Source organism: Penicillium argentinense, assembly GCF_028826775.1.
Source record: "Penicillium argentinense strain IBT 30761 chromosome Unknown utg000002l_segment0_segment0, whole genome shotgun sequence".
NCBI classification, from domain to species: domain Eukaryota; kingdom Fungi; phylum Ascomycota; class Eurotiomycetes; order Eurotiales; family Aspergillaceae; genus Penicillium; species Penicillium argentinense.
Window position 1 is genome coordinate 1,517,567 of NW_026622661.1, and position 26,117 is coordinate 1,543,683.

Below are 26,117 nucleotides of genomic sequence, written 5' to 3' on the forward strand. Positions count from 1 at the left end.
CGAATAATCACTTTACGAATATTCGTACGAATACCGTAAAATTTTACGAATACGAATAAGCATCGTCGCTTATATAATATCCGTACGAATAAAATGTGTCTTATTCGTAAATTATTCGTAAAAATCACGTGTGATTAATATTCCTCAGAGAGATATATATCTCGTAACAACATCAACCGCCGCATAGTCTTCGCGCTCAAGGTGTTTCTCCTGACACCCAGTAAATCTCGTCCCTTGTTGAATAGTCTCTCCACCGACACTGATGATGCAGGAATGGCCAGATAGTCTCGTGCAGCAGTAGCTAGCTGTGGGTATTCGTTCCTCTGTGCTCTCCACCACGATAAAAGCCAATTCTTGTCCTGTGAAATCGACTCATTTATCGTGACGACGTCATCCTCAAAGTACCGGTCAATGTCAGATGAATGTCTCTTCTTAGGTTGCAGCTTCTGAAGTAAACGGGCCTCTATGCTCTTCTTCAGGCTCGGCTGCTCCTTAGAGGGCTTTGCCGACGAGTCGACTGCCAATGGATATTGATCATGCAGTAGTTCTTTGATGTGCGTGACAACTTGGGGTGCTGTGAGCTTGCCTAGATCTCTGTCTAGCAAGAGCGTTTTAAATCGCGGATCAAGCACTAGGGCGACATAATAGGCGTCTTGTCCATCCATCAGGTTGTAGTATTTTTGGAACTTTTTCAAGCCCGCAGCAGCAGCAGCAGAAATCTCCAGGTGCAGATCCGAGAATTCTCCCTCCCTAGACGCAGCATCATGCAACAGATCGTGCAGTTCATAGTAAATGGGGATGGCTAAGGTAATTTGCGGTTGACGCTTGGAAACAGTGAGGGTGAACTCCTCAAACCTGGCTAAGAAGCCCTCAATTTGTTGGAGACGATCCCAATCCTCAGCACTGAAGGGTGGAAAATCTAACTGATGGTGGATCCATTTCTTGATTTGCTGCTTCGCGTTCAGGGCGTCTCGGAGCATTCGGTGTGTCGAATTCCACCGTGTATCCACATCGTACTCGATGAACTTGTCCTTGAGCCCATTGCTCTGGCAGATGATCTTCCACTGCTGCTTCCGCTGCGGGGTTCTTGCAATCCAAAGCGCCATAATCCGAAGGCGAGCCAACGGTGATTGCGGGCCAATCTCTTTGTTTTCCTGCATGAGATCACAAGCTGCATTCGCCGACGCGTGGTCCCCTGCTTGCAACATGACGAGTATATCGCTGACAATCAGATTGAGCACATGCGCAGTGCAGCGAATATAACTATCCACTCCTTGAAATCGTAGGGCTCTTGCAGCACTCACGGCTCCGTACATGGCTTGAAATTTCTCGGTGAGATTGAGATATAATTCCGATAGCAAGCGCTCATTGCTTGTGGCATTGTCTGCTGTGATCGCGAGGAGCTTGTGTTCGATTCGAAGTTCTGTGAGAAGCGTCTGAAGAATTTCTGCCATGTTCTCTCCGCTATGAATGCCGTGGATTTCCGTAAATTCAAGAACCCGCTCTCGGTACTGAAAATCCACTGTCAACCAGTGGCCAACAACCCCGAACATGGCTTTTGAATTCTTGCTCGTCCAAGCGTCTAGCGAAAGAGAGATCGTTTGGCATGTCTGCTCTAGCTCTTCAATCAACTGCTCCCGACAATTGTCGAAATCACGATCGATTCGACGAGCCATTGTCATGCGAGATGCGAAAGGGAGTGAAACACCCAAGTCCTGGAAGATCTGTTGGAAGGGGGGCGATTCTATGGCGTCAAATGCCATGTCGTCTATAACCACCCACCGAACCAGGTTTTGCTCCAGGACCTTTGCTCTCTGCTCCTCAGTCCGCTTCTGGAAGAAGCTGCTAACTGACGGCTGTTTTATGCTGCTTCTATCGTCCTCCGAACTGTTTTCAGGGCCACTTAGGATAATACCATGTTTAGAGAGATGGAACATCATATTGGATGTTGATGTTGCCCTTGTAGAATCTGTCGTTTTCCAATTGCATCGCTTGCAGCGCACCTCCCGGTCGTTGATTGGGCCCTTTCCCCTTTTTGGCCACCACATCCTTCCCGGTAGCGGGGAACAGTCGAAATGTGCCCAGAGAGCTTGATTCTGCATCTTTCTTCGAGAAAGGCCAGATTCATTGGAGATACTGACCACGTCAGGCAACGCCTCCGCAGTCAGTTCATTTTGGGAGCAGATCGCCACGAGTGGACTTCGAGCCCGGCTTAATTGGCTTGCAGAGTCATCAGGAGTAATCGGTTCAACGCTACTGCGTGCCCTTTTCGAAGGAGGGATCTCAATAATGCGGTCTTCTGGTGGAGCCTCCTCGTCGATGCCATCATTGAGCGCACAGTAATTGATTCGCTGAGACCTGTATGGCCGTTTGCGCTGTGACTCCGTGGACTCGTCCATTCGTAGCGCGAGAAATTTGTCCTGATAGTTGACTGATAGGAAAGAAGTGCGTAGAAAACGAAATTATGGTCGTGTATCTGCAGTGTAAACAATCACGCGACGCGTTGAGCATCGTTAGATGGGCGGTGGGTCTCTATTACAGTAAGGGTAAGTTAGTCTTGGCGGAAATTACGAATAATTACGAATCGAATACGAATAAAGTCACGAAAATAGCCAGTCGAATACGAATAATAAGTTGAGGAAAATTGACGAATACGAATAACCAAAATCCTTATTCGTGTGCACCCCTAGCGGAAATGGACGGCCCGATGGATGGAGTGATGATAATTGGCGAACCTATTTTGTTGTAGCCATGGAAAAATGATGTGGAAAGCGGGCCGCGGCAGAAAGATCACATGATCTCTAAATACTGAAGAGGGGAACGCTCGATGGCTGCACGCGCTGAGACGTGCGGGTCGATTCAGCAGAAAAACCACCACAAAACACACGCGTAGCAATCAGGAAACAGCGAGAAGCCCAAATGTAGGGGTCAGGTCGGGGAGGTGTAAGAAGGTGTATTCTAGAACTAGCTATCCGGCCACTGTATACTGCCGGCTATGTCACATAGTCTGGATGGCACCCCTGTAGTAGGGGAGGGGATCTCCCCACTACATACCAGCACACCCAAGTCTCTGGCTGTCCCCAGCCAGACGACATAAAAAAATCAAAATCAACACCAAAACCAAAACACAAACCGAAATGACGACCAATTCTGAATCTAGGGCGGCCAGCCCAACGGGTACAACTGTCAATCAAAAACGCAATCGAGAATGGCAAGGCGGCAAGGCAAATGACTGCGAGTATCAAAAGATGACAGTAGGGGAATGGTCGAATCAGAGATCGGTCGAGGAATTAAACATCAAAATCAAGCATCACCAACCATCAAATAGCACATCAAGATAGATCCACGTCTCTGAGTCAATATGACCACATCGACATCCTTGTGATTAATGTCGACATCGAAATCAGCTTCTCTAGCCGTCGTCGTCAAAGACTAACATCAGAACTAGAAGCAGATTCGGAATCAGAATCAGAATCAGTGGGCAGGTCACCACCAGGAAAGCAGGGCCTTGTAAGGTGTGGAGGCGGGATAGGGTGTCCACCCTCGAGAAGATGAAAATAGGAGTGTACTCCCTAAACTCGCTTTTCGGCCGAAATAATTTGAGGTGTTGAACCACCAAAGAAGCTGCCACGGCAGTCAACACTTGCCACGGCAGTGCTGAAAACATGAAGAAAATCAAAGAAAAGAAAGCATCAACGAAACGAAAGACATAAAAGAAAACCGATCAAAATAGCAAATCACGAAAGAATCAAAGGCCTCCGAGGGTGGCTGAGAGACACACCCCAGCACACCCAAGAACTTGGCCGAGGACGGCCAAGATTGAAAATCAAAGAAAATGCAATATCAAACATCAAAGAAAAACCAAACAACATCGCATCAAACATCAAATCAACAGAAATAGACAAGACAATGGAAAAGAAAGAACACTAGCAACACTAGCAACCTCAACCAGCACACCCACGAGTGTGGCTAATCTCCATCATTCACATCGTCCCCAGAGACGTCATCTTCAACGCTAGCATCGGCATGCCGCTGTCGGCTGAGATCTAGACCTCTATTGTCCATCTCAACTGTCACTGGCGGAAATGACTGTTCTCGAACGCCAGCATCACGATGTAGCCAGAATCTTTTCAAACGATCGCCATTAACGGCACGATGTCGCATTCCATCTCCAGCCGAGAATCCATGGAACATTGGCGTTCCATCTAATTCTTCTAATGCATAGGCGCCATTGCCTAGCACTTCACGTATGCGGTAAGGCCCATGCCACCGATAACGCAGCTTCTGCACGGCTGTCATATTCTCCTTCATTTGCGTGTCGTGTAAGAGCACCAGGTTTCCGACCTCCAAAGGTGAAGATCGGACACTTTTCTGGCTATCAAAATAGGCCTTATTGTTCTCTCGCATCCTCTCATATCGGTGAATGGCCTCTTCCACATCGGCATCTCGCTGTAAGATCTGGCGTCCTCGGAGACTAATCAAATCTTCCCGTGTTGTGATCGTCTCCCATGGTAATGTAGACCATGTAGGCACTTCTGCCTCAAGTGGCAGAATGGCATCCCTTCCAAATAGAAATCGAAATGGTGTCATACCAGTAGTGGCACACACTGTCATACGATCAGCTAATAGCGCAGCATAGAAACATGCTCGCCAGGAAGGTGGGGGAATGCGAACTGATCGTGAACGCTGGGAAGCTGTTGTGGTTCCAGCAGCATTTTCTGCTGAATAGCCATGTGTCATCTTCGAGATGGCATCCTTAAATGTTCGCATGCTGCGCTCAATGGCACCATTCGAACCGGCATTATAGGGTGCAATTGCCACTCTCTTGATGCCCTTAGCCTGCAGAAAAAGCTGCACTTCCGAACGAAACTCAGGGCCCTTATCCATCACGATACGAAGTGGCCATCCATAGCGGCAAATGATGTCCTGCCATATGAAATCACAAACTGCCTTGCCGGTCGCTTTCCCTTTCAGCGGCTTCGCCTCCACCCATCCACTTAACGCCTCTCTTGCCTGAACCATGCATCTGTAACCATCTTCGTCAGGCAATGCTGCAGTGTCAATGAACACCTGGTCCCACACATTCTGCACTCGATTTGGAAGTAGCGGTTCTTCCACGCGAATGGGGTTCCGAAACTGGCAATTTGGGCATCCTCGGACGTATTCAGCGACCTGGGTGTACATCCCCTCCCACCAGTATCGAATCTTCAACAGTGCATATGTCGCCTCACGACCTTTATGCCCCATTCCATCATGTGCTTCAGATACGACACGCTTTCGATCATCTTCACCATCTAGAACACGACGCAGTGGCATATTCAGGCCCTTCCCCCTATAGAAAAGGTGCTCTCCCTGAACCACGAAATTGCTGGCGTGCTTCTTGAAGTGGTTGTATTGGCGAGGGGACATGCCACTAGGCCTCCTGATCGAAACGCACCACTGCGCAATCTTTTCTGATTCATCTGAATATGAATCATCCAACATTCTCATCCTCATTTTCTCACCAACATGAACATCAACGTTCCCCACATCATCCTCAACACTGTCCATTAATTGTCCACCGATAGACGTCTCCACTGGATTCATCATCACCCTGAGGGTGCTTATTTCGGCCAAAATAAATTCATCAACATCCTCTTCGTTCTTTTGTTCGGCAATCTCCTCAGCAGAATATGGCCGTCTTGAAAGAGCATCAGCAGCGCCGTGTTTCCGGCCAGGAACATGATGGACATCGAAATCAAACAGGCGAATCCAAGCAATCCAGCTAGTCACCAATGCGCCAGGCAGGTCCGTTGCTGACCTGTTCAACTGCGCCACCAACGTCTTCGCATCAATCTCGAGAGTGAAATGGACACCATACAGCCAATGTCTGAACTTCTTCAACGCCTTCAGAACACCTCGGCACTCTCGCTTCCCCGCGTCATAAAATCTTTCAGTTTCAGACCACATGCCTGATTCATAACGTGCTGGCTTCCTAACAGCACTCCGCACTTGCATCATCACACTTCCCCATCCACTGGCTGATGAATCAACTGCCACCACTATGACTAGTGGGTCGTATTCATAATCAATTGGCAGGACAACCGGAAATGTCGACAATATCCGCTTCGTCTCATCAAATGACTGCTGCTGCTCCTTGCCCCATTGGAAATGGGCACCCGACTTCATCAGTTTATAAAGCGGGGCTATGATCATAGCGAAACCAGCGATCACAACGCGAAAGTAAACAGCGAGGCCAACGAATGACCTCACCTCTGAGACGCATGTTGGCGTTGGCCAATCAACCAACTTAGCCACCTTAATTTCATCAGGGCGACGCCCACTGGCGTCACATATCCAACCAACGACAGCAACACCTTGCATCACAAACTGCGATTTTTCGGCCGAAATAACCATCCCGGCCAACTCCAGCAGATACAGAGTATGATCAAGATTCTGGAGGTGCTCGAGCACATAGCGCCGAACGCCTGGTAGCGCCATCTCGCCATTATAGTCTGTCTTTGGCCCCTTGATACCGAAATCATCAAGATAGGCCTCAACCACTGAACCATAAATCTCTGAAAGCACGAATTGAACCACTCTCTGACACTGGGGAACCGAATTTGCGGCACCTTGCAGGATAGTGGTCGCACGGAGAAGACCGAGTGGCGTCATGATTGCTGTCAGATCCCGGCAACGCTCATCCAATGTGATCTGATCATATCCTGAAAATAGATCAACAACTGAGCAAAGCTGCATCCCTGCGAAATCTTCTGCGAATTCATCAATGTTAGGCGGCATATTCGCATCACGAATAGTGACACTATTCAATTTCATCGCCGCAATCACCAATCTGAACTTCTTCGCAGCCTTCTTTTTCACCAAGAACCATGGATTTCGATATGCGCCATGGCAAGGCTCCAAGGTGCCCTTCTTCAATCGATCTTCCAGCATCTCGATCACCGTCTTATGTAGCGCCCGTGGAACCATGAATCCTGGCTCTTGCCACGCTTCGTGCTCCACTGTCCTAATCACCTGAGGCCCATAGACCTCTTCTCGCACTCTTCCCATATGCTCCCAAGACCAGGCAAGCGCACCCTCGCGCTTGAACAACAGCTCTCGAAGCATTTCCTTCTCCTCTGGCATCAAATCCTTCCCCACAATCATAGCACCTTCTCTCTCTGGCGTCAATCTCGCACCACGCGCGAACTCCGCTATTCGAGGTTTCAGGTACTTATCAAACCTAGTCCTGACATCAGGGGCTCGAAAGCGCGTGTGGTACTTTTCCAAGCAGATCCTCTGCCAATCAGGCCTACCCTCAGGCACTGACCCATCCTTCAATGGCACATTCATCGGCAAAACCTTATCTGCCTTTCTCTTATACAGCGTGTTCAACGGAACACCAAGAGAACGCCATGATTTTGGCCGAATAAACCCATCACCATGATCACGACACGGTGGCAAAGAGTCAACATCCTTCGTGGTTGAACGATAATGCACACCCCGCATATCGCCAAACCCAACATTTCTAAGACCGTCAACATCCACAACCTTCCATTCAGGCGGAAGGTAGTGATCATCCAAATCACTCACACTTCCGGCTGACACATCTATCAGGTTCATAGGCACATGGCCAGACAGCGGTGTCGGCACCCCCATGCCTGCCCTTGCGCCCTGAATATCAGTCAACACACCGAGGTCAGAACAGTCAAAACAATCAACAGAACAATCAAAACCATCAACAGAATCGGCAGAACTAGTCAAATCGTCGAAATTTACAATTCTCTGGACATTAGTAATAGCAGGTGTCGTACCAGAATTCATACACCTGCTCAGGAGTTTAAAGGGCCCTCAACAAACGGGGCATTCTCACCAATCATCTCATTAGGCCACAGCCTCGAGGCCCTAATGATCTTCTTTTCTTCAGGGGAATAGACAGGAAAAACAATCTTCCTCGTCCTTGCATCATTATACACCGTGCACTCAACCTTCCCGTCAGGCTGCTGCGCCAGCGCCATCATCGTCGCTTCCATGAATGGTCTTCCAAGAATCAACCCTCCAGGACATTCCGAGATCACAAACACATTTACGTGAGTGGTGATGTCGCCAATGGAAACAGGCATGTTTTGAATACAGCCAACGCACTTGACATGTACACCATTTACGGGCACCACATGAATCTTCGGATCTTGTTTGATCGGCAACCCTAGTGTCTCTGCTTGCTTTCTGCCCATCACATCGACGCCACTGCCAGAATCAATCATGCCACGCAGCATATAACCTGCCACGATCACTTCAGAGTATAGAAGGCCAAGTGAATACACATCACGATGTGTTTCTACCCGATCTTCCACCACTGTCGATCGGCGATCGTCACGGTACGTACTTGGGTGAACATTGCCGACAGCCACCTGCAAATGATCGTCGCCGCCATAACCTGATGGCGTTAACTGCGTCACATTCGTCACATTCGCAGATTGTGAAGTAGGTTGTGGAATAGCAGGACGAAGGCCCTCAGTGTCGCGGAACAGATTAGTCTTGAGCCTCGGAATAATCCTGCCCATTTCCTCAACTGTTAGGTCCACCTTAGTGTCCAACACCCTTCTCTTAACCAACGCTTCTAATGCTGCCGTCGATGTCATATAGGGCGCTGTCTTCTTCACCTGGCTGACGGGCACTGATTTTCTCTGGTTGACGGTCACATTTGATCTTCCGCTGGTAGCAGGCACTGGTATATGCTGCGTGCGTGGCTCAGTCTGATTGTCTGGGGGTCGATCCATCATCACGTCATCATTATCAATATTTTCCACTCTTGCCTGTCGACTAGGCTGCATATATTGACCACTTTGCCATGTCTTGGTGGAAGCGATGCCATTTGCACGGCGCTTTGCCCGTACAGGATCCTGCTGTTGACTACCACGCGTTTCAACAGCATTGATGCCAGCACTCTCATATCCCGCATCAATGATTTCATCATCGCAATCAATCTCCTGATTTTCCTCAGGGCTAATTCCAAGGCTGACGCCAATGTAGTTCCCAGGAACCTGGATGTCACTCCTATCATAGGCTGACCTATCATAGACAGACTGCCCATCATAATGTGGAATCTGCCTAGGCAGCGGAGCAGGATCAGCAGTCGGCTGTGACACCGGCATTAACTGCTGAGCTGGCGCCCTCAGCGCACTGCGCCGCCATTCTCGCAGCTGGGCGGGCAGTCCTTCCAAAGAAGGCCTTCCTGAGACAAACTGCATAGTCGGGCCACCTTCACCAGCACGGCCAATGTATGATTTGCCATCATTACCAACGTGCATGTCACCCTTGCTAATCGCGTCAGACATTGCCTGACAAGACGTCGGTTTCGAAATATGGCCAACAATGCCACAGAAGTAACAAATCGGAGGGCTTCTGCCATCAGCAGGCCTTGACCGCTGTCCTTGATAGGCCAATCTTGAAGCATCAGCAGGGACGTAAGCAGGATCATTTCTCATATCCTTCTTCGCCATGCCTGACTGTAGCATATTGACCGTTAACTTCATATCGTTGTATTGACGGCGCATCTCTTCCACCTGTTCTTCCAAATTATTCTCTTGACGCCCTGAAGAAATGGCAGGCTTTTCGGCCGAAAAACCACCTTCCCAGGCGACACTCTTCCTTTCCTTCGTCGACGTCAGCTTTGTCGACGTCACCTCTTGACTGCTATGTCGATCAGTCGTTTTGATCACCCTCTCATACTTATCCTGCGCTGCCATCGTGCTGGACACCTCATCGGCAATCCAGTCTAGCCGCATAGGCCTAGACGGCCGATCGAAGTCGATGATGCCCTTTTTGCAACTCGATGCCGTAGCCAATTAGGCAACCCGGTTATTAACCACTCACATCTCTGGATCTCCTGAATGACCTCATTGGCCACTAGCACATCAGACACAGTCTTGAACTCCGTCATAAACTGGCGAACCTCATCAATGGTGTCTCTTGGTTGATTCACTAACTCCATCAATGATGCCCTCGAAAACCTCTGGCGCTCAGAGTCATAATCTCTGTATCGATCACAGAGCATGTCCTTAAACGCTTCCCAATCGCGAGATCTCCACAGCGGGTCATACTCTACCCACGATTGGATAGAGTCCTCACAATAATCGGCAAACAGCTCACACTGCCTAGCAGGGTCGCTGATACCACGCCTTTCACATAACTTCTCAAAGTTCCGAAGGAACTTTCTCGCATCTTTCTTATTAAATAACGGCGCACCAGGTGTACCAGGATCTGGCATCAGGGCATTGCCCTGGCGGTTCATCATCAATTGAAACATACCACTTGGTATCCACATCCCTCCTGGCGGTGGCATTGCCTGATAGGCAGAGGACGGGAAGGGTGGTAGTGGTCGCGACTGTTGCTCACTCGCGTCTGGCACATCGTTTCTTTGTGTCTGGCTGGCAGACGCTTCGCTCTCTGGGCGAGGAGGCTCTCGGTAGCCTTCAAAGGGTGAGGGAACATCGGCCTGGACGACGGGCTGGACATAGCTCTGGCCATCGCCAACATTAACATTAGTGCTGTCACCCATTGTGACAGCCTTCCGATCAACAGAATCAACAGAGGAGATTGAAACAAAATCAGGAAACATAGACTGCTCCGGCTTGCTCGCACGAGAAATGCCGGTAGTAGGAAAACAGAACTCTCCCTGGTCTTCAGGCTGACCAGGGGGAAACAAACAATCCGAAAACCTCGATATTTTCGGCCCAAAAGCACAATTCTGAAGTAAAAAATGAACGACAACTTGGGTGAAAACTGTATTCACACCCGAAATCCAGAGGTTGTAGATGCCTGGCCAGATCTTCTCTGCCAGGTTGTGTAAGTCAATCGGTCTCATACACAGTACTGACTGAAGGTCAGTTCTCCTGTGTAGCCGGTCTGCAAGCAGCATTCGCAATAGCTGCTGGTACTCATCCTGCCGGAATCCCATCTTGAATTCCTGGCCAATCATATCGACCTAGAAAATGTTCTCCCCCCAGAACAATGTAGGGGATTAATCACAAATGCCAAGGGGTACCTCTTCTCATACAAGGCCCCAATGAGCATCAAATGCTCAAAAACCAATAATACGTACCACTAATACCAGCAATTGCCGGAATTCGAATGGTTTTCAGGGTTAACGCGATCGCCCACCCTGGACACAACTTTCCTTTCGACGTTTCTCGCGATTTCCACACTCTGCGCCCGTCGTGTTGTTTATCTGCGTGTTCAGCCACCCAGAAAATCAATCCCCCCTGCGTCGGTCACCATATGAAGAGGGGAACGCTCGATGGCTGCACGCGCTGAGACGTGCGGGTCGATTCAGCAGAAAAACCACCACAAAACACACGCGTAGCAATCAGGAAACAGCGAGAAGCCCAAATGTAGGGGTCAGGTCGGGGAGGTGTAAGAAGGTGTATTCTAGAACTAGCTATCCGGCCACTGTATACTGCCGGCTATGTCACATAGTCTGGATGGCACCCCTGTAGTAGGGGAGGGGATCTCCCCACTACAATACATACCCCGGGTAGGGAAGGTGATAACGGCCGAAGGTCACTTTCCCTTTTCCCCTATGTTGATTCCCCGTTTTTAGTTGATGGCTGATACAGTACGGACGGACGAAGGAGTACCACAAACACGAACTTCTCTCGTACCTATAACACTTGTTGAGGCTTCATCGACGATTTAAGATTACGTGGTCCATGATGTTAGGTGACTGTTCAGGAGAAAAACAGCTAAAGCAAAAACAAAAAAGGAGAAACTAACAATAAGAAAAAGTCACACCCATTCACCATCACCAAATCTCCATGAATATGTCGTACATTTGTTCAGTCAACCAAGGTTTCGACTCGAGAAGGCTCAGGGATTTCGCCAGCATTTAACGAGATATACTGACGCTCGTGGCGGTTCCCAAGCGTGCATTGAGAAGCATTATCGCGCCATTGGCAGTTAGCGCATGCGCCATTGAAGGTGCCAGGAAGGCGTACGTTCCCGCCGAAGGGAAGACTATTGGTGGAATGCTCACAGGGATTGGGCATCTGGATTCCGCGAGAAGCGGTGAGGAGTGCGTTCACGTACGAGGGATGAGCCGTCTTGATCTAGTAGCGAATTAGCATAATCATACGAGGCCCTTAGACTCTGATTTACCTGGGCCACCTTAACGCAGGGTTCATTGTTAGTCACTCGGATCGTGAATTCGTAACATGGCCAGGACCAGACCTCGCGCTGGATAGGGGTATGAGAGAGTGCCCGAAGAGCTTCATTACCAGCTGCAGTGAGCTGGACACGAACATATTCGCGATTGTTGTTATCGCGGAATTTGACGAGGTGGTTGAGAAATTTGTTGCTATCAGGGAGGACCGAGGCTGGATCATATGAGCGTTGCGCAGCCACAGTGGGCAGTTGGCACGCGGGTTGGAGATCCATAGCAGGCACAAGCAACAGAGGTGAGATCGAACAAATGACAGAAAAATACGATCGAGGTGGTTAGTGAAGCAGTTAAGTTCCTAAGCGGGAGGAGAGCTCCTTTATATAAGCTGAGGATAGACGGCCTAAGGAGTATAACATTACGCAACTATAGTTCCTGTTGACGCCCAAAGCTGAACTGAGCTATCAAATGCATAATGGTGCTGTAATGGGGGCTGCTCAGGCTCTCAACTGTACAATAATTGCGTTGCAGGAGAAGGAAGACGCTATTGAACAGCTTCAGCCCGCACCGGTAGAACGTCCCAATTTGCCACCCCCACCAGCCATGCGCGCATCGCTAACCTGTAGTAATTGCCGGAAAATTGGCCATGTAATTATCTGTTGCACTAATAGATGGTTTTTGAATTCAACGGCGTTTTGGTGGTTTAATCTTGTTTTCAATTTTAGTAGCAGGTCAGGTGGGCGGCTCGCCCATTGATTACGTCATTCAATGATTACTAACGTAATCCACAAGCGAGTCGATCACACAAGCGAGTCGATCAGCCAACGCGGTCGCGTCCCCTATTTAATCTTCCACTACCTTCCACCACCCACTATGCCACCAATTCGCTCTCAAAATGCCCAAAAACGTGTCGAGCAGGAAGGTAGGATCCTCTTAGCTCTTAAAGCCATCAAAAACCATGAAGTCTCTTCTATTCGTGAAGCTACGCGCCGTTTTGATGTGCCCTTTGGCACGTTATATAGCCGGCTTCGCGGTCAGCAATACCGACAAGAATCACGCGCAAATGGTCGTAAATTGACCAGTTCGAAGAAGAATCGCTTATTGAATGGATACTATCTATGGATCTACGTGGAAATCCTCCCCGGCCAAGCCTGGCTAAAGATATGGCCAACTTACTACTCGCAAGCCGTGGACCTACACGTCCTCCGACCGTTGGCATTAATTGGGTCCCAAACTTCATTAAACGTCATGCAGACACGATCGCGAGTCGCTTTAGTCGTCGATACGACTACCAAAGGGCACAATGCGAAGACCCAGATGTCATTGGCGAGTGGTTCGACTCTGTACAGCGAGTTATAGCCAAGTACGGCATCGCCAACGAGGATATCTTCAATTTTGATGAGACTGGCTTCGCAATGGGCCTAACTGCGACCGCTAAAGTGATCACTCGTGCCGAATATTATGGGAAACGATCGATGCTACAACCTGGGAATCGTGAGTGGGTGACTGCTGTGGAATCAATCAACGCCGCTGGTTGGCACCTTCCACCGTATATCATCTTTAAGGGCAAAGTCTTCATCGAATCGTGGTTTGATGACCTTCCGGATGGCTGGAAAATCGACAAAAGCGCAAATGGATGGACTACTGACGATATTGGCCTTAACTGGCTTAAGAATCACTTTATTCCATACACTAAAGGCCGCTCGAAGGGCAAATATCGACTACTAGTCCTTGATGGACACGGCAGTCATTTAACGGCTCAATTCGATCAAATCTGCACGGAACATGATATTATACCAATTTACATGCCAGCGCATTCTACGCATTTACTCCAGCCACTTGACGTGGCTTGCTTTGCCCCCCTAAAGCGTGCATATGGTGAGCTTGTCGAAAGCCTAACTCGGAATGGCATCAACCATATCGACAAGCTTGACTTCCTTTCGGCATATCCTGAGGCCCGTCTACGAGCATTTAAAGATACCACTATACAAAGTGGCTTCAAAGCAACAGGATTATGCCATTTGATCGTACTCAAGTCCTTTCGAAGATCAATATTCGGCTAAAAGCTCCAACACCACCCCGAAGCCGTGGAAGCAACAGTTCAGCCGATTTTATGCCTATAACACCACACAACTCTAAGCAGCTACATCGGCAGGCATCTTCGGTTAAGGCACTACTTAAATATCGATCTCAAAGCCTTCCTACGCCCACCAAAGCGGCCATTGATCAACTGATTAAGGGCTGCCATATGGCTATGCATAGCGCAGTGCTTTTAGCCGAAGAAAACCGGGGCCTACGTGCTGCAAATACAAAGAATAAGCAAAAGCAATCAAGATCCACTCGCCAAATATCTCATGATACAGCATTAGGTGCTACAGAGGCGCGTGCGTTGATACAGGCCAGCCAACAGCCAGCTGAAGCCGAAGCTACAACCTCCGTGGAGATCGCAAATCAGGCCAGTACGCAACGAACTCGGGCTCCACCAAGATGCAGTGGATGTGGAGTGATAGGGCATGAGATAAATAGATGTCCGAAGCAGTAGCTATTAATTTAATTGCGCTGTGGTGGTAATATATGCAAATCAAAATTATGACTGTAGTTGGCTGATCGACTCGGTTGTGTGATCGACTCGCTTGTGAATTACGTTAACGGATGAGTAAGCAGTAAGCAAATAACTACGTTACGAGTCACATTCTTCTCCCTTCAACCCTTCGCCCTGACAGTCCGTTCCCCATGGCAGATCCCCTGCGGTGCTGACTGAAGTTTTTTGTCGCTCGATTATGTGCTAAATTTTGAAGAGCAATGGAGGAAACAATCGCTCAACTACGACGTCAGCTCGACGAAGAGAGGCAGGCGCGTGAAGCAGAGACCAAAGCGCGAGTGGAAGCCGAACAGCGACTGCAGCCCAACACATTATACAGCCTTCTCGATCGCTGCCATCGTTCTTTGTCTCAAGCGATACGCGTTGAGTCTAATGCGGCCCTCACGACCCAGGGCGACGCGACCGACCCAGTCAACCGGCTTTACCCAAAACGCATTGTCCCCTGGCTTGACTTCCCACAATTCCAAGAGCAAATCTGGCAAAAGTTCGATCGCATAGCCGCCTTTACCTCGCGCCCCCTTTTCCTATCTGATACTCAAATAGATGTTTTCGTTCAGAGAATCCAGAACAGGCCGATTTATTCGGAAGCGTCCCTTCGAAATTTTGAGCGAGACACAGTGGATTATTTTGTCGAAACGGTTATTGAGGCGTTGCGAGATAATGGACATCTTCGTCACGAGTTCGGAATCCGGGGCCAAGTCGCTTTCTATGACCGTGTGAACCCGTCGACAACTTCACAGGAGAACAGCATAGAGCAAATGAATCTCCAGGACGTGCGGACACCCCAACAACCAGTGAACACTAGGTATGGAAGTGGCAGAGGAAGAAGGAGACAGAAGGGCACTAGCACTGCACGAAGACGCAATCGCCGCGCCGACCAGTTCTGTGTGCACCTTATAACTAATGACCAATATATACCAGTGTATGCAGTGGAGTTCAAAGCACCGCACAAGTTGACAATCCCTGAATTGGTAGCGGGTCTACACCAGATGGACCTAGCTCGCGACGTCATTAATAAGGATGGTGACACATTTGAATTTTATACCACCCGACTCGTTGCTGCCGTGGTCACTCAGATATTCTCATATATGATCGACAGTGGAATTCGATACGGCTACATCTGCACAGGGGAGGCTTTTGTTTTCCTCCATATCCCAAAGGATGATCCCACAATTGTTCAATATTTCTTGTCTATCCCGAATCAGGACGTGCAGGCAGACGATAAATGGCGTCTCCACAGGACTGCTATTGGACAGGTGCTTGCATTCACCCTTCAAGCACTAGTTGCTGAAGGTCCGTCTCAAGAGTGGCACGACATGGCACACAATAATCTGTCGACCTGGGAGGTCGAATATCTGGATGTGTTGAGAGAAATTCCTGAAACTCTCCGTAAAGACCCACCGGCCTCAAACTATCGGCCCTCGCACTGGAAACAAGATTTGAAAATACACAACACACGCTCTCGTGCCCGTTGTCAACCTAGCACCTCTACACGGAAGCCCTCGTTGACGGAAGGCAGCAGTAGTGAGGAGGAATCGCCCTCACCATCTATCGCAGCAGTATCACGCAGCCGATCGAGCCGCAGCCAGAGCAATATACATCAATCAACTAGGGCAAGCAAAAGGACAAAAGCCGGCCGGGACAACAAACAGAATTCTCGAAGAGACAGGCAATCTACACGACCATACTGCACTATTGCCTGTATCCGCGGGATAGTCAACGGAGATCCTCTGGATAAGAAATGCCCTAACTGGAAATTTCACGGTCCCCAAGGTCACTCTATAGGGCCACGGGAGTTCACACGCCAGCTTCATGATCAACTTGCCCAAGATCGAAATCTTGGGTTCGAGCAGCTGCATATCCGTGGTCGGACAGGATACCTCATAAAAGCCACTCTCCTATCACACGGATATACTGTGATTATTAAAGCAACAACAGTGGAAAAGCAGCGTCGCCTTCAAGTTGAAGTGAAAAATTACCAGCGCCTCAGGAGCTTACAGGGTCGGCAAATCCCCGTCTATCTTGGAGAGTTTAAGCCTCGCATTGCATATTGGTACCACGGGAAGTTAATGGCCCGGATGATGATCCTGAGCTGGTCTGGAATGCGGCTTCAGCATACTGTTAATGATCTGAATTCCATCTTTCTTCGCGAAGAGCGCGACAAAGCTCTGGCTGTGCTCCGATCGCACGGAGTCGTCCACAATGATAGTGAGTGGCGCAATATGTTGTGGGATGACCTCAGCGGCCAGTTAGTGGTCATTGATTTAGAGGACGTGAAATGGTTGAAAGGCCGCCAGTTCCTAAAGCCAATATCCGGTGTGCGCAATGCGTCGGTGCTAGGAGGGCAGGCAAATACTCTTGTCTAGCTTAACAGTTACCTGCACATAAGCGAAAGTTTGCCCTACACACCACCATGTTAGTCGACTTCGTTGATGTCCGTTCCATCGGATCACGGGATGAGAAGAAGTATGTTTACAGTCTTGGCTAAGTTATCACATTATGCATAATATTTATGCGTTCCTGCAACTCGCACTCCGTATACTGAACTGGTTTGTTGGTATAATGAACACCCTACCTGCTTGAGATGATATTAACCTTGTGTCGACGTCCGGTCATAGGGAATATCGGGCTGCGTTGGGCTGCAGACAGGAGGTGAAGATCGTATTGCCTTCATAATATTCAAGATCCCGCAAATGGATGCACCCACTTCATCCAGAAAGAGTACCACATCAAATTGTTTCGCGATTTTAACTATGCGCTTGTGCTCTTGTCTAATATATAAGGGCTCTGTGGTCAACAATAAGCTCGTCCGCGGAGATCTAGCTTCCCCTAGCGCGAGCATTTGGCTGGACAGATCACTAGGTATTTGCCTTACTAGCTAATAAAAGTTGCAGGTTGAAAAATGTGCTCAGATCAAGAAGTGGAAGTATCTGGCTTCAGAGCGCGGATACTAGGTTGGCCATACTAGTCAGCTTGAAGGAATAGTCCGCGCTGAACTTCGTCTTTCTCGTCTCCATGGACCTGCTCCTAAAGTTGCTCCGCCTCTTCCTCGCGGCCGCCTAGTGAGTTTGCATCTGCTAACATCGCAGTACTCGCAAAGACTTCTACTTTCTCGGCATCTAGTAAGTTCACTCTTTTTTGATCTCGATGCCATGTCCCATCTACGATATTCCTTTTGAACGTAATACCATGCACCCCGGTAAAGTAGTGTGGCCCATCTTAGAAGATAATCTTCTGAGTCTGGCCTTTGAAACATCGCTGAGAAAACGTAAGGAAAGAGCAAGCGGCAATTCCCCCATTTCTTCATACCGACCTGTGGGAAACTTCGTACAGACAATTTCTTGATGAAAGAGATGCAAAAGTGTCAACATTTCTACCTACCACCTTCAGTCACATAAAGCTATGGCGAGGGAGACGGGAACTTTCAAGGTCTCTGTTTCTAAGATAACTGAAGGTATGAAATGTAGGAGAGCTGGTGCCAGGGTTGCCTTAGTGGTTTTTGATATGGGGTGTTCTAGCCCAGTAGTGTTCCAGCCCCACTTAGCCCCGGGCCTCCGATCGATTGGCCCTTGTCTGCTCCTCTTACAAGCGCAGGATCGGTCAGCTGCTGGCTGTCACTGAGGGGTAAGGGCGTTGGAAACACTGGTGAATGCGACCTCTGAGCTGATCCTGGCACGATCAACATATAGAGGTCGCTGGGAAATCGATCGGCCAGTAGAAGGAAAAGAGGATAATGTGATTACCGTAAAGGTAGACCTCGCAGATGCGGGAACTTTTCAACGTAACATCGATAAAGCAACACATTACATTCTGAGTTAAATTGGTGGGAGTAGCTGTTTGCTGACCAATAACGCCGGGTTTGTAGCCGCCGTTGGTATGTAAAGTTTTCGGGTAAGGCTAAATTCCGGAACGCTGCCGCTCGGAAGGACTTCCCCGACACTAGTTCGCCCGCTTGGACCGTGACATAAACGAGCCTGTTGTCTTCTGGGGATCCTTTGTGAGATCATGCGTAATTTACAGTGTATCTAAAAATGTTTGAAATGGAGATGTCAAGTATGAAAAAGCAAAAAGTGCAAACACATTCTGAGAGCGAGACCTGCTCGTCTAAGTACTCGACACGTCAATAGCAAGACAACATGAACCCCTCTACCTCAAGTGCGCTAACGCCCCCTACGTTTGTCCATCTTAAGCTGTTGCAATTTTTCTTCCAAGAGTGCGGATCGTTTCGTCTTTCGAATTGCCTTTTCTTGGACCTCGCGGGGATTAATCTTCTTGACCTAACACTGATCCTCTTCACGTGGCCCGATCCCGATTCATCGCTCTGCGTATCCACGTCGTCCTCAAAATGAGCTCGAGTTCTTCCACGATGACGAGCTAAAGTAGGCACTCGCTTTTGTCGCCGATTAGGATAGTGCAGTGAGGAGCCATCGCTATCAGTCTCAGTATCGGTTTCAATTCCAGTCCGACGCTTCGCATTTCTATAATACTTAGGCGATCTCTCATCGTCAGGGTCGACCTCACTATCAGACTAGTCCCAGCCATGCCTGAGGCGATAGGCAGTTTCGAGGTCCTTTGCTTTTTGGTAGATTACCTGGTCTCCTTGAAGAGAGGAACCGTTCGTGATACGTCTGATGAATTGCCTGCCCTCCAAGGTGACGATGCCATTTTCCATTTAACCAAGGCTTGTGTTTGTGAATACACGGAATGAGGCACCGGTTGAATAAATGACAAGGGGTCGATGCCTACTTCGTCATCGTCTTCAACCTTCCAACCAATGCCGCGAATATCTTCCACATGCTGTCGACTAAACCGCCACTCCTCGCATAGGATTCCATTCTTCATGATTTCGACCTTTTGATTACCACGAGTCTTTGTCGTAAGAACCTTTTCAACGCTTTTGGTCATATATTTCGTGGGATCCAGCTCTAATTCGGTAAATCGGGGCAGAGCGATCTCCGTAGCGGACAAATGTTTGCGAGCCAGTACCTTTAGGCCACCAGTAGAGAACCTTCCCCCCATTGTGCCGACGTTGCTCCTTTATTTCCCTGGATTCTAATGAATCTAGACCTGTTGGTCGGTTTTCGATTGGGATCTCAGGATCATCCGACCTCGAAAACTCATCGGTAGATTTCTGCTCTCATCTCGCATTATACACAGCTTGGGTTTCGTCCTCCGATATTTCCCTTTCCTCCTCTGAAGGTTCACGGATTATCGGATCAGGTCCACATAGCCTTTCGCACCAAGAGTGGTGAAAGTTCCATTGCCTGGGTAGGTGGTGTCGTCGATTGACCTGCTTGAGTAGGTCGCGAGTCCGATGAAAAGCATCCCATGCCTCTTCTGGGTTGTTTTTATTTACCAGGACGCCCTTCTACAGGAATCTGCAATTGGGTCATATGCTTCAGATGGAATAGTTCCTTCATCAAGGTCGGCTACTTAGTGTTCGTGATTTGCAGCTCGGATTCTTTGGTTGAGTCTCTCGAAAAATGGCTTGCAAGCACTGGCGTCAACTTCTTCGGAATTGAAGAATTCTTCAATTGACCTAGCTTTATAGCCAATTGTTTCGTCACGAATTACCTCTTTCACCCACTTTTTGACGGAGTTTGTTTTGTCCTCAGCTGGTGGGCCTTCTTTGTCCCCCCTCGCTGCCAGTCTCTGAGTCCGACCCCTGAGAATCTCCGGCATTTGAGGCAAATTCTTCCCCGGCTGATTCTTCACGAGTCAGGTTTCCCTCCTGCTCAGTTGTATTCTCTCTGTCTGTGACAGGAGCTTGAATATCTCGCGCGCTTGGAGGCTGGTTTCTGCGACTGTTGGGCTTCTTGCCCCTCTTGCTGCCTTTTCCCATATTGGCCGATGAATGTGATCGCGTTGCTGTTCGCTAGACGAACAGGGCTATTTGTATCTTAGTCCTACTCCAAAGATAACGAAGTCAAAAATGGAACGGGCCGAAAATGGAACAGGCCGAAAATAGACCACCAGATGACGGAAAGGCTCTGCCTCTAAGAGACAATGACGACAAATCATACACTCGTATTTAGTTCTTCGCGATCAATCAAACATTATTACTTAGATACACCTTTGACTCTTATCTTCACATGTCGACCAAGCCAAACATCCTATAAGTAGGGGAGCTTTCCGGACTGACCTACTTGGCGCACTTCGACTGGCGCACCTTTGCAAGCACCCTATAAGACCCGAGCCCGTATAAGGCGTCGTACGCAACGGTACGATTGCGGACCAGCTTGAAGGCACGCATACTTGAGGCAAGTATCACCCAGGGAACCCAGTTTCACCGCGCCTAGCCAGTACTACTGCGCATAACAATTTAGTGCACCGGAAACCCCCTTGAGACTAGCCTTAATTGACTTTATATACTATTGAGGAACAGGAAAATTGGGTCGCCTTCCTTTCATCTTCTCCTGATAAGAAGCCTCCTGTGAAGTAGCAATGTGATAGATGAGAACATCGACTTCAAATGAAGACAAATCCTTCAAGAAAGTCCTAAAAAAGTCCCGTGACTCCCATGTCCATTCCCCATTCTCCCAGTGTACCCATAGGAAGGTGAGCGGATAATCTGCACCTTCTACTGGAAAAATAACCGCGACAGAGTCACCCCAGTTCTCAGCTTCCCAAGCCACTAGTCCAATACCTTTTATCTTAGATTTCCCGCGATAAGATACCTCTTCCCCGGAGGATGCTTTAAGTTGATCGTCATATTTCTCCCTTGGTCGTAAACGAGCAGTTTGGGAGTTTTGGCATGTAAAACCAACGATGACCATGTTATCAAACGGTGAGGCAAGCCTTCCCAGGACAAACCCTTCGGCCAGGAAAAAGCCAAATTCCTGCTGGGCATTCTGACGAATAGAGCTTAGAGAGACACTTTTCTTCCAAGAACTGAGACTTGTAGCGGGATCAACGCTTTTAGTGAAAGACACTCCGGCTCTATCGGAAACGAGTGAATCTTTGTCTGGTAAAGAATCTTGGCCGGATATCGATTCCTTGTTAATTTTAACACCTTCGTCAAAGTAGGGCTCCTCATCAGACTCTTCGTCGAACTCTTTCTCAGATTCCTCCTCCTCAGACGACTCCTCGGACGCTTCATACTCAGATTCCTCCTCCTCAGACGACTCCTCGGACGCTTCATACTCGGACTCTTCCTCCTCAGAATACTTCTCCTCGGACGCTTCATACTCGGACTCTTCCTCCTCAGAATACTTCTCCTCGGTCTCTTCTTCCTCGGACTCTTCCTCAGATGACTCTTCCTCGGACTCTTCATCAGATGACTCTTCCTCGGATGACTCTTCCTCGGTCTCTTCTTCCTCGGACTCTTCATCAGATGACTCTTCCTCGGATGACTCTTCCTCGGTCTCTTCTTCCTCGGACTCTTCATCAGATGACTCTTCCTCGGATGACTCTTCCTCAGACGCTTCTTTCTCGGACGCTTCTTTCTCGGGCTCAGATAGCTCTTCCCTAGACGACTTTTTCTCAGACGACTCTCCTAAGGACTCGTCTTCAGCGGGCTTCTTGCTTGATAGCTTCCCGTCGAAGGGCTTCACATCAGAGGACTTTTCGGAGAAGGTCCCTCCAGCAAAACCCTTATCCTTGGTGTTTACCCTATTCTGTGAGGGTGGGGGTAGTAGAATTTTCCCAGGGTCCTTTTCATCTGTGGAAGCCCCTATCATTTCCTCTCCTCGATCCCCAGTATAGGCAAAGTGGTAGTCAAGGAACTGATTCCAATCAATCTTCCATGTAGAAGGAAACTGATATGCATCTATTGTGCTGTTGAGATATTTTTCGACTTCATAAAATTGAACAGTGTCTCGAGATTCCAGATATTGCAGCGAGGCTTCCTCTATGATATCTGCGGCTATCGAGAAGGCTGGAGTAATGATTAGCCCCTCATCGATTGAAAGATTTAGAAGAGTATTTTTCGCGGAGATCTGGTTGTTCAAAGCCTCGACTTGCTTGATAACTTCATTTCTCTCAGTCTTGTCGCCCCATAGAATAGAGGCAATCAAAGGGGTTGCGGCTTCGTATTCTTCAATATAATGAGAATTCATTATGGCTGTATCAGTAAGAAGACAGGTTCCATTGCCGGAATTTTTACTACTTATAAGGAGATGTGTCTATATATAGCACCTTTCATTTTTCGACTTCTTTTTTCGCATTATGTATTGGTTATTTGTCGGCCTTCTGAGGTCTCCTACGAAGCGCTTAACAGCACCCCTAATGTTTTCCTACTTGTACCTGATAACCGCTTGGTGGAATTCCACATTGAAAATGGAAAGGAACGATTGCAGTCAGGCAGACTGGTACTGTAAACAGACGGAGTGACTGGAGCAAATGCTGGTAGGCGTGCTGGCAGATAGGCCAGGAAGGGCACTTAGGGCGTGACTATAGCATGCTGGTGAACGAAGAATATCTTACTCGTGAAGCAACTGGAACATGCGTAGATGCTATGTATACTACAAGATGAACCTGTTAGGTTGCTGGGCGGAGATAGCCGCAGGCTGAAATAAGCGTGCTTCGACGAGCAATCGCAGAATTCTACGCTACGTATATGTCAAGCGCTACGCAGGACCACAAGCTATGTACAGTAAAATTCTAAAACAGATTCCCTATAGAGACTATTGTTTCTGGGCCATCGCGACTCAATTTTAGCCTCGCGAATCTTACATTCCTCCTCAAACTTTTCTTGGATAGGGATTATTTCGTACTGAATGAATTAATACTCTAGAACTGCAGTAATATTACGATCAAGCTTACCGGTCAATTGTGAGACGGCCAGATGGAGTGGATGAAGCGGGCCGTGCGCCCGGAATGACGAACGATCGTAATATGCACGCCGAACAGACCGGCCTTTCTGGCGATCTTAGAACGTACTTTTCGTGGCATGTTTAAAAATCCGAGACCCCAGGTTACATATTCTCTAGATTTTAAAGGGCCTGTTATGCAAAATGCGCAATCCGTTCACGTCTTTTGGGAGAGGGCGAGACGCCCACGCTCGCCCCACTCGACGCTACTGCGTGCGTTTGGGAGCAAAGGGGAATAGGGAACATTTGAGCCATAGAATATTGGTTGGGCAAAATATTTGGAGACCCATATTTTTCTTTCGGCTAAACATTCTGGTAGGTAAAAAGTTTTAGTGCTATAATTTTTTATGGACTTAATTTTGTGGAATCAAGAATATTGACCTGGGATAATTTTTAGTGCCAATAAAGTTCACTCTGGTTCAAAAATACACATTCAAAACATTTAATGCGAGAAATCTTCTCACTCGACAACATTCCTCTCCTTTAATCTTCAGCGAGGCAAAATATTTCTGTGTTCCAATATTCAAGTTCTTAATATTATACCCAGGACAATATTATTCCCAAGTAACATTATTACTTATGAATATTACTGACTGCAAAAATTCGCACTGCCCAACTTCATGCCTAGCTCGGACAACTGGACAGCCTCCCGGAGGTTCTACAGAGGGAGGGCCAAGGTTAGGTTAAACAATCTAGATGTTACTGGCGTCAGCGCCCGCACGACCAGAGAGGAACACATCCAGGTTCTCGTGGAGAAATTTCAGTCCGAAGGCTGCATTGGCCTCAATCCGGATAACTTTATCAAAGTTCTAGTTTGCGACAACATTCTCCCTAACCGGGATGATAGCGAGATTCAAACTCTCGACCTTCCAGATGATATTAAGCTTACCGTTCTTCATGGAAAACACCGTGTACTCGCCGCCGACAGATTTCTCTGGGATAAATGGTGGATAGCAGATCTCTATTCCGAAAGTAGGTATTGCATTCATCTTTTCGCTATTCTTCTCTCATGAAGTAGGTCTTCCTCAGGAGTTCCAGGTTATTATTCGTGAAGAGCACCCAAACGCTCAGCCGTTCTGTGATGGTGACATCTACCAGAATATCCGCATGTACCAGGAACTTGGAGATGTGGATGCGGAGCTCAAGTGGCGCGGAAGACTTAGCAAGTCTGCCCAACGTGAAATGAATCGCCTAGAAAAGGACTCTAGGCACGTACGAAGGGCACTCGATAAGCTTCTAGTTTTTAGAGGCTTATGGAAGTTTCTCAAAATTTCGTACCTGGGAAGGTGGTTATCAATTCGATGTCAGGAGGTACGAATCTCTACTCTCCAGGCTCTTAACTCGGGCTAACGGTATCCAGGAAATTATTGAGTACCTAAATCTCATGTATTCAAAGTGGAACACCATATTGAGTGGTTATTCTGGTTCATTTCTTGACCCGGACACTGTCTCCCTACTCGAGACATGTATGCCATCGATTTCGGACCACGATCGTGAGAGGATTGAAGAGATGATGGAGCAAAAGAAAATCTTTCCTCGTCTTCCTTCAGAAGAATCTCGAATAGTAGTCTTAGAGAATATCCTTCAAACCCAAGGGAAAATTCTTTCCTTATATACATTCACGAGAGATTTCTTCTATTTTGAGGCATGTGCTATGGCTCTCAAGCAACTACTTCCTATGCCACCAAAACGTTCAATGGCAGATGAGTTTATGCGCAGCTACTCAGGGCTTAATCAGCGACCGGGAATGTGCCGATTGCAAGTCGGGGACTGCGATTTCGTGTACTCTCCGGGAAGCTCAAACTTGAACCCAAAGCTTGGCTACCAGCAGTTATTTCTCGCAGTCATGCGTGATTTCCCCACATTAACATCGCTTGCACCATATCGAAATGGCAGAAAACGTACGGCCGAACGGCAAGGGTTCGCATCGGAGAGGATGTATAAACTGGCGGAGATAGCAACTCGCCTAGGATTTTCTAACAGCAAAATTTCACAGATACAATCGGTTGGGGGAGAAATTCCATATCAGGATGTTGCTTCTGAGTTTCTGGTCCAGCTTCAACCAACTGATCGATATGTGGTGGATACTCAGAGAAGAACAGAAATGGCGCATTACGTTGGGAATACCTTACCAACAATTGGGGTCACTAGAGCCTCACACGAGAGTGCAAGATTCACCACAAATCTTAGTGAACTCCCTAAGAAGTCGCGTTGCAGTCGTCCATCAATTGAGGACTATAATAAATACAGAGAGTTTCTTTTTCTCGGGATACTAATGCACCGGGGTTCGGTGCGGCGGGCATATCCAAATTCTCTTGCCATTCAAAGAGATATCTTTGTGTCATTTTTTGGAGACCTTAGCGATAGCCAAGAGGTTTCGAGTGACAGTCCTCCACACCACAGTCCCTCGCCACACCACCGTCCCTCGCCACACCACCGTCTATCACCACACCACGGTCAAACACCACACCACAGTCAATCACCACACCACAGTCTATCACCACACCATAGTCAATCACCACACCACAGTCTATCACCACACCATAGTCAATCACCACACCACAGTCCC

General features: G+C 48.2%; 8 protein-coding genes across 8 annotated transcripts; 2 read left to right on the plus strand and 6 right to left on the minus strand.

Annotated features, from left to right (window-relative positions):
* Window positions 1-134: 134 nt before the first annotated feature.
* N7532_001422 (uncharacterized protein) lies at window positions 135-2,399 on the minus strand (the record flags this gene model as incomplete). Its single annotated transcript, XM_056613916.1, has 1 exon — window positions 135-2,399. The coding sequence occupies one exon, from the start codon at window positions 2,397-2,399 to the stop codon at window positions 135-137; it is 2,265 nt and encodes a 754-aa protein (XP_056478957.1).
* A 1,570-nt stretch (window positions 2,400-3,969) lies between these two features.
* Window positions 3,970-7,638, minus strand: N7532_001423 (uncharacterized protein; the record flags this gene model as incomplete). The annotated part of the gene is made up of 1 exon (XM_056613917.1): window positions 3,970-7,638. The coding sequence occupies one exon, from the start codon at window positions 7,636-7,638 to the stop codon at window positions 3,970-3,972; it is 3,669 nt and encodes a 1,222-aa protein (XP_056478958.1).
* A 173-nt stretch (window positions 7,639-7,811) lies between these two features.
* On the minus strand, window positions 7,812-10,540 carry N7532_001424 (retropepsin-like aspartic protease; the record flags this gene model as incomplete). The annotated part of the gene is made up of 2 exons (XM_056613918.1): window positions 7,812-9,757; window positions 9,856-10,540. The coding sequence occupies 2 exons, from the start codon at window positions 10,538-10,540 to the stop codon at window positions 7,812-7,814; spliced, it is 2,631 nt and encodes an 876-aa protein (XP_056478959.1).
* Window positions 10,541-11,816: 1,276 nt separating this feature from the next.
* N7532_001425 (DUF3716 domain-containing protein) lies at window positions 11,817-12,414 on the minus strand (the record flags this gene model as incomplete). The annotated part of the gene is made up of 2 exons (XM_056613919.1): window positions 11,817-12,086; window positions 12,136-12,414. 2 exons carry the CDS (start codon window positions 12,412-12,414, stop codon window positions 11,817-11,819), a joined length of 549 nt encoding a protein of 182 aa, XP_056478960.1.
* Window positions 12,415-14,938: 2,524 nt separating this feature from the next.
* Window positions 14,939-17,104, plus strand: N7532_001426 (uncharacterized protein; the record flags this gene model as incomplete). Its single annotated transcript, XM_056613920.1, has 1 exon — window positions 14,939-17,104. One exon carries the CDS (start codon window positions 14,939-14,941, stop codon window positions 17,102-17,104), a length of 2,166 nt encoding a protein of 721 aa, XP_056478961.1.
* A 2,221-nt stretch (window positions 17,105-19,325) lies between these two features.
* Window positions 19,326-19,757, minus strand: N7532_001427 (uncharacterized protein; the record flags this gene model as incomplete). The annotated part of the gene is made up of 1 exon (XM_056613921.1): window positions 19,326-19,757. The coding sequence occupies one exon, from the start codon at window positions 19,755-19,757 to the stop codon at window positions 19,326-19,328; it is 432 nt and encodes a 143-aa protein (XP_056478962.1).
* Window positions 19,758-21,109: 1,352 nt separating this feature from the next.
* Window positions 21,110-22,795, minus strand: N7532_001428 (uncharacterized protein; the record flags this gene model as incomplete). The annotated part of the gene is made up of 1 exon (XM_056613922.1): window positions 21,110-22,795. The coding sequence occupies one exon, from the start codon at window positions 22,793-22,795 to the stop codon at window positions 21,110-21,112; it is 1,686 nt and encodes a 561-aa protein (XP_056478963.1).
* Window positions 22,796-24,168: 1,373 nt separating this feature from the next.
* Window positions 24,169-25,255, plus strand: N7532_001429 (uncharacterized protein; the record flags this gene model as incomplete). Its single annotated transcript, XM_056613923.1, has 4 exons — window positions 24,169-24,520; window positions 24,567-24,760; window positions 24,909-25,014; window positions 25,215-25,255. The coding sequence occupies 4 exons, from the start codon at window positions 24,169-24,171 to the stop codon at window positions 25,253-25,255; spliced, it is 693 nt and encodes a 230-aa protein (XP_056478964.1).
* Between the last annotated feature and the right edge of the window lie 862 nt (window positions 25,256-26,117).